Source organism: Fulmarus glacialis, unplaced genomic scaffold, assembly GCF_000690835.1.
Source record: "Fulmarus glacialis isolate BGI_N327 unplaced genomic scaffold, ASM69083v1 Scaffold43563, whole genome shotgun sequence".
NCBI classification, from domain to species: domain Eukaryota; kingdom Metazoa; phylum Chordata; class Aves; order Procellariiformes; family Procellariidae; genus Fulmarus; species Fulmarus glacialis.
Genome location: NW_009201799.1, coordinates 19,830 through 28,107, shown reverse-complemented (window position 1 = coordinate 28,107; position 8,278 = coordinate 19,830). Strand labels below are relative to the sequence as shown.

At 38.1% G+C, this 8,278-nt stretch overlaps 1 protein-coding gene across 1 annotated transcript; it reads left to right on the top strand.

Annotated features, from left to right (window-relative positions):
• The first annotated feature begins 4,208 nt into the window (after window positions 1-4,208).
• On the top strand, window positions 4,209-7,663 carry ZNF518B (zinc finger protein 518B). The gene has a single exon (XM_009574071.1). It carries the CDS (start codon window positions 4,415-4,417, stop codon window positions 7,661-7,663), a length of 3,249 nt encoding a protein of 1,082 aa, XP_009572366.1. The 5' UTR covers window positions 4,209-4,414.
• The last annotated feature ends 615 nt before the right edge of the window (window positions 7,664-8,278 follow it).

The window sequence follows — 8,278 nt, the reverse complement described above, 5'->3', positions numbered from 1 at the left end:
TTGAAGTAAATGGAAATTTCAGGAGCATAGAATAATGGGAAGACACTGGCAATTCCTGACAGTGTCATCAGTGGTTTGTAATCTATTGCAGTGCAAAAAACCTTGTACTGGATGAATTTGGCATAGTCAGGCTGCAGAGGATGTTTCTTCCTATTTTTCCTGTTTTTAATTGGTCTTTGTTTTTTAACCTTTATGTAAATGTGATATCCACTGTTTGGTATGCCTTTTGACTCCTGCGGATCTATTGATCTCTGTGTCTTGAGCAGCAAGGTTCAACATACACTAGTGTTGTGTGAAAGGTGGGAATATTTCCTTTTATTAAATGCCCCACTTCTTAATGTCACTGAATTGCAGGTGTTTGGTAGAAGGATTGCATGAGAAAGTTTGGTTTATCTTCCTTCTGTTGTCCTTTTTCCGTGTGCCTCTAAGTTTTTGCTTCGAATTTTTTTCAAAACTGCTAGGGCCTCTAAATTTTTTGAATTTCAATTGACTCAGGTACCTTATTGTATTTCAAAGTATTTTCACAAACTTTTTCTGAATTCATTCCTGTAAAGACAGTGACTGGAATTGATTTTTACACTCGTAGTATCTCTTAGTCCATTCTTCATCTATCTTGTTCTTGTGTTTGTCATTCAGACTCCTTGTAGACTTTCAGGTCTTCCTTGAATGATATCTTTGGATTGGTCTATGTGCTCTGCATTTGATTGTAACTTGAAAAATCGAGTATGTATCTTTTAATTAAACCTTCTGAAGCATGTCTCTGCTAACCCCTTAAATATCAAAACAAATCTTCAGGGGAATTCCTTCCTCCCCCCACCCCACGCCGGTATGGAGTGAATGGATGCTAGATTGCACCGCGTCTTTGTGTACATTGATGGTCTCATTTTTCTGAAGTAACCAGAAAATGCAAATATTTTTTTTTAATGTAAGAGTGAAATTACAATGTACTTTTGGGCTTGTTTTGTCCAAAATTATGATAAAGTGGAACTGTTTGCATCAAAACTTTTCTTGTTAACTATTCAGTGTTCAGGAAAGATTGGTGAAATCACCTGGTTATTCAGTTCTTTTTCACCTTGTACTGGGTCTGGCTGGGATGGAGTTAAATTTCTTCATAGCAGCCTGTATGCTGCAGTATGGTGCTGTGTTTTGGATCTGTGGCTAAAACAATGTTGATAACACACCTGTGTTTTGCCTGTTGCTGAAGTGTTTGCACAATGTCAAGGTTTTTTTTTTTTTTCTCCCCCTCTCTGCCTCTGCTGCAGTGAGTAGGCATGGGGTGGGCAAGAGATTGGGAGGGCACACTGCTGGGACAGCTGACCAGAATTGGTCATATAATGTCATGCTCAGCAATGACAACTGGAAGTGGAGGAAGAAGAAGGGGAGAGGGGGGTTGATTTCCAAGGTGGCTGTTGCTCGGAGACTGGCCAGGCATCCGTCTGCTTGTGGAAGGTGGTGAGTGATTTCCTTTGCATCACCTCCCCAGCTCTTTCCTTCACCTATTAAACTGCCTTTGTCCCGACCCGTAAGCTTTGCTCTTTTTCTCCAGTTCACTCCCCTTCCTACTTAGGGCGGGGTAGGGAGCCAGTGAGCGGCTGTGTGGCTGCTTAGCTGCTGGCTAGGATCAACCCACTGTGCATCTGAAATGCAGTCGCAGTAACTCCAACAACGTTCAAAACCTGGATTCTAGCAATGTGGTATTTGTCAGAGGTCTGAATGAAAGCCTGCTTTTGGAGTTACATACCTTTTCTTTTTCACTTTCATATATAAAGCTATTTGAGTTAGGAAAGTTTAGAAGGATTACTAGCCTGTTCTTTGAATTACCTCTGTTAAATTTTTCTAGGACTGAGCAATCCAGATCTGTCTGATAAATTGAAACATTCTTGAAGTGTTTGACAGTGTTTTTTGTACTTTCTTGCTATTTAGAAGTGGTGGATCCTTTTTCATGTTGTCTCATAAAGTGAAGTTTACAGTGTTAAAAAATATAAGAATACTCTCCATGTCTTTAATACTGTTTTTTGTGGTCAAGGATGTTGACGGCATAAAGTGCTCTATGCTTATCTTTTGGTCAGTTCATATGGAGTGCAGTTTCAGTATTAATGGATAGCTGTTAATGGCAAAAAAAAGGTGAATATTGATCTAACTTCACCCTTTCCTTTCAAATGCAGTTTTAGTTCTTTCTTAAAATTGTATAGAACTCTTCAAAGCATCTTTGGTCTGGATCTTGAGCTTATTAAGATCTCTTATTATCTTTCTCCTGAAATAAAACAGTGGATCTCCTGAACTTAGGCTTATCATCACACTTGTGTGTCAACAAGATTAATCTTCGGTCTACGAAGTGATATTAGCAGGGGAAGAATGGTCCATCTGAGACTACAAGAAACATTTGGTTTTCTTTCCTCTTTAGAATTTGGATAATAGAGGACATAATGTTACCGACGTTAGAATTGCTTAAAAAAAAAAATCCTCAGATCATGATACAGTAGTCATGTATACTTTCCTCCTTCCTTGGAAGCTGCCATTGATTTGTTTTTCACATCGGGATATAGTTGTTTTTCACATAGGGATTTACAGCTGTCTGCATTTCAATGAGATGAGATTACTACAGTCTGAAGAACTACCTACTGAGGAGTTTTACAGGTGTGCAGTCATCCATCTGCTAAAGAGTGAAAGCCCATTATGTTGTCCCTAACCAGTTTTCTAACTTATTTTTACTGTGGTTTGAGGTTACATCAGTATACTTGCTCTTTGCAGAGCCCCATCTTCAGGGCAGCATTCCTATAGCAGTTAGGGATATTGGCAGATGGAGCACAGGGAGATTCAAGAAAAACTTTCTGGATCAGATGCTTACTCCTGTCAAGCCATTGTGGAGATGTACCATAGTATAGTTTTCCTCATTCATGCAGGATTATTGTAATAGGATGTTACTTAGGTGATCTCAGCGCTTTGCTTTTGGAGCCCAAATCAGGCCCTGTTCTCTGTAGATAGACTTGGGGAGGAACTGGATTTCAGAAGTAGAAGCCTTCTGTAGGATGTATTGAAATCTAAAGGAATCTAGAAATAACCTCATGAAATAGGTTCTATACATGAATGCAGATCTGTGCAACAGTATGTCTGTAAGTAAGAATGTTTGAGTAAGAAAGATGTTGAGTAGATTTTACTTGCTGTTAGCTTTGGACTTTATCTTGTTTTATGTATGTCTCAAAAGGCTAATTTAGTTGTTTATTTTCCAAATAACAGTGGTCTCATAGTCTTGGCAAGAGCTTAAAGGCTGAGATCTTCTTCATGTTAAATATAGAAAAGAGACAGTAGAAGTGCTGGAACCTGTGGGGCTAAATATACTGCACAAGTTAATGTGGTGGTTTTACACTGATATTACTGTTCTCCCTCTGCCTTCCATTACATTGTTTGTTTTGCTTGATTGACACATTCTGTATAATCAGGATAGAGTGAATTATTTATATGCTTGTCCACATATATAGAAGTGATTACACTGTGATATTAATAGAAGCAAAAGTAATTAATTTTGCAGCCACAGATTGTTTTGACTTCATTACTTTGAGAATATGTGAAGTATAAATCACACCTTGTTACGAATTAGTGTTCAAGGCTGTTTGGATCTGAAACATTGGCACTGATTAGAAAAGAACTTCCTTCTGTACTTCAGGAATTTCCATGCTAACTTAAAAAGCCTTATATTTAAAAACAGACTCGTAGTTCCATGTTTCTAGTAACCATTGTAGTCACTCTCCTTTTTCCTGCTGGGATTCACAAATGAGTGGCACCTGCAGTGTTTCATAATATCTTTTCCTGAATTAAGGGCTGTATATGAACTGAAATAATATTCTGCTGCTCAATTCTGTTACCAAATGTCTTTCTTGTTAGGCTTATAAATACATTTCTTAAATGTAAAATTTTTCATGACATGGAAGAAATAGCATGAACTCTTTAGGTTTTGGTGCATAGCAGATACTTTTGTGAATTTATTACCATTTTGAATAAGAGCAAACGTTAAAGGATTATTTGATTTGGCATGTTTTGCTTAGAGTTAATGGTTGTAAGTGCAGAATACAATCAGTGGTATATTAATAGTAGACTTGCACTCTGTAATTCAGCTGTAGGTCACTAATAGTTCAATTATTAGTTCATTGTATTTCAATGATCAGTGAATTGTAACTGACTTAATCTTCTGCTTTTTATTCTTTAGTGCTGCAAGTTGATTGAATAAAATTAAGAACATGGAATATAATATGGATGCAGTTCCTTGAGCAGCGTTTCTTCCAAAGTGTATATATTCTGCAGATTGTTGGCCTGAATGATTGATTGATAAGCAGCATACACAAGACTAATATCAAGAAAACATTCTGTCTGTGGCTGCTGTGTTTGACAAAACTGGTGCAGAGTCACGTCTTCTGAAATGCAGTTGAAAAAAATGAGGGAAATTTTACCAAGAGTGTACCCTGGCCAAGTTAATGATAAAAATAATTCCTTAACTACATCCCCAAAGCAATCTTCTGAGGATAAAACAAATCCATCAAAAGGGGATGCTGACCAAAACTGCTGTTACCAAGGGACTGAGGCTGAGAATAATAAGTTGTCACTGATAAGCTGTATAAAATGCAGAAGTGTTCAGAAAATTTCAATGCAAGATACAGAAAAGCATAAGAAGCTTGGGTGGACTGAAGACAAAAATTTCATCTGCAAGAAGTGCAGTCATATTACACCACCAGCTTTCCATTTTGTTCCTGAGGGTGCCAATGCTGTAGACTTTGAAAAACGTGAAAAAGAATTCCCAAGTAAAACCCAAAAAACATTTAAAGTTAAAAACTTTCTGCCAGGTAAATACTACTGTGATAAATGTAGATTTTCAACAAAGGATCCTTTGCAGTATAAAAAGCATGTAGGTCAACATGAAGAAATTAAATTTATTTGTTCTCACTGTAGTTATGTATCCTACACCAAAGGAGAATTCCAGAGACATTTGGTGAAACACACTGGAACTTTTCCATATCAGTGTGAATACTGTGAATATGGTGCTGTTAGACATGACTATATAGTAAAACATACGAGAAGAGTACATGAAACACCCACGAAACGGCTGTCAAATACTATCATAAATCACAAGCAAAAGAAGCCGAGTCAAAGCACTTTGTTTGAAAAGCAGAAATATGATAAAATTCCTTTTCAGAATGAACTTTCAAATTCATCTTCAAATATGGGTTGTGAGATTCCACATAAAGTAACTAAAACAGTCTGTTTGTCTCGTGATGTAGGATGTAGCGTAAATACAGCATCAGTCCAGGATAAAACAATAATGGAGCCGTCTGAAATAAGCGTGTGTGAGAATCAGAGTGTTGAAGTTGAGGTTTATTCTCCAAAAACGGAGCCTTTACAACCTGGGATGCCTTTGACAGTAATTGCACCATCTGAACTTGTAGTTCCTTCTAACTGTTTAGCTCAGATAGTAGAGATCAAAATAGTGAATGGAGCACAACAGCTGGTTCTTAAACTAATTCCTATGAAAGAAGCAACTTACAAACCTGTGAATGGTGCTGAAGAAGAACTTGAGAATCGAGGTATAGAACGATCTGCAGAAGGAAAAAAACCATCTTCTGTGTCTCAAAATGAGTTACTAACCATGGAAGTGAATGTAGACAAATTATCCAGTGTTAGTAACCAGCTTAATTTGGATAGCACATATGACAAGAATTCTGAATGTCTTTGTTTTTCTGATTCTCAACTCTCAGACTGTAACTCTGTATCTATACAGAGGGAAGATGCATCAAAATTATGCTTTCATTTGGTGAAAGGTATTGATGTCCATTCAGGTGTTATAGAACTTTGTTCTCCATCTCTGGTGATGAATAGTACTGAAAAAAAAAGTGATCTTAAATCCTCAAGGTGGGAAGTAGATGGAAAAAATAACTTGCGTTATGACTTCTATTGTTACGAAGAAGGTGTGGATATACCCCCTCCAAAATATGCTGCTGTTTCTGAAGAGAAAAGTTCCAAGAACATTTCAGTAGAGGCTGCTCAGGAGGGCAAAATTTCCTCTTCTTCTGCAGTCCTTAAACAAAAGGATGCATTGCCTCTAAAGAGGGATGACAGAGAATGTAGGAGTCTGCCAGTCAGCTCTACAGAAACACATTTAGCTGGTAAGGGTTTTGATAAAAAATCTGTTACATCTTCTGAAGCAGGAAAAAACTTTCATGTCACTAAGACTCCACTTTGCGAGGACATGACTTTTGGCTTTAGCAAAGTAAAGAGAGCTGAAACCATAAGTCAAAAGAACAATCTTCTTCTGGAATCATTAGAACTACAGAAGATGGAAAATAAAGGCAACCCTTTTGAGGGACCTGTTATTTCGTCTGTATTTTCTCTTAGCTCTGGGGCTGAAAATGTTCCAGAGGGTGTCAGATGGGATGACACAACATGCAATAAGAAGTCAGCAACATTGCTGTGTAGAAAGATTGCTCAGCTCATGTCTGCTGCTGAATCTAACATGAAATCCATGCCTTTGAGATGTCAAGCTTCTAGTAAAAAGGTGCTTTCCCCTCAAGAAAATTCAGCAAGCTGTGAGAGAGTTGTTCCTGCCGCTGAAGCGGAACAGTCTGCGTCTTTGCCTCAAGTTCATGGTGGAAGCAGTGTGATTAGTAGCGAAGAACACAGTAAAGATCAGTTGCTTGCATTTGCAAGAACATCTAAAAGTAGGGTCACTAAAAATTCCCATGTTGCTACTCCAGTATTTATCCCCAAAGGGACAATGCTGAGAGTGCTGAATGCTACTAGCAGTCAAAAATCAAATGGAATAGAAAACAGGAGTGAAACGTCAGCTCCTTCTGTGTATTGCAATGAAATGTTTCTGCCTCGCCCGGTTCCTGTCAGTATTTCTGAGACACTTAGCAGAAATTTGCCATGTTTGCCTAATCAGAGTGAACTGAATGCTCAGTCCCGAAGTTTATCACTTAGGCAAAGACCAAAGCGAGAGGCAAGTGTTAAAAATAATAGCAAACAAACTGGTATACTGTTTCAGAAAAGCAGTGATGTGAGTAAGCAAAGCAAACCCTATTCAAAGAGTCAGCTAGGTCCCAAAAATAAGGTGAAGCAAGCAAGCTTCAGGGAACTTCCTAAAAGGAAAGCAAGAACTCAGTCGGAAACCAGTTCAAGTTCTGACATGTCGTATCTGTTGACAGCAAGACGTCTTCGGCTTGTCCCTCTGAGAATGAATCAGTTGATAAAATGCCCTCGTCGTAACCAGCCAGTTGTGGTACTAAACCATCCTGATGTTGACTCGCCAGAGATAATTAATGTCATGAAGACTATCAACAAGTATAAAGGTCAAGTCCTGAAAGTAGTTCTATCAGAAAGGACAAGTAGTTGTCTTGGTGTCAAACGTTATCGAAAGCGTCTTACTCTTCAAAATGTTGAGACAGGAAACCAAGCAAAAAAGCAGAGTATGCTAAAAATGAAACTAAAAAAGACCCATAAAAACAACTACCAGGTGGTGGAAACTTCACCAGCTGAAACACTTCAGTGTATGTTTAAGTGTTGGTTTTGTGGAAGAGTATATATGGACCAAGAAGAATGGATAAGTCATGGACAGAGGCACTTGATAGAGGCAACCAAGGGTTGGGATGTTCTTTCTCTTCCAGCAAAAAAGCATTAATTGAGAGACTAGGGGATTTTCCCCTCTTATTTTTAATGAGTGCCACTAACTTGCTTGGAAAGTAAGATTGAAATAACTGCTTTATTTTGCCAAAAGGTCTCTACTGTTAGCAAAGTGGCAGAGGAGAGCAGAGTTACAGAGACACAGAGAAGCTGTTAGTGAGGATTAAGCACTACTTTGCACTCTCATGTTTGAAATTGGTATTGGAGGTCAACTTAATCTGTTCCATAGGAGAAATTTCAAAAAGATTTGCTATGCAACTATCTTTCTAGTTACCATTTTCTGTGCTAGGATACTGTGCTGTAACTGGTTTGTGCTAGGTCTGTATGGATTTAAAATCTTAGATGATGAGATCTTTGTAAATTTAACAGGGTTTAGTTTGCTTTATTACAGCATGGTTTCAGAGATCGAGCATATGTGTACTGAAAAGCACCTTTGACCCTTTGCGGGCAGCAAGTGTATATCATAGGTTTTAGCAGCAAATTAAGCACCACGCATAAAAAGTAGAACTTAAATGCAAATGCAATTACTCTGTTTCAGTGAAACAAAAACACTTCTGCTGACTTCGGAGGAGATACAAGGGTGTAAATGAAGAATCTGTGGGATCAGAGTTAC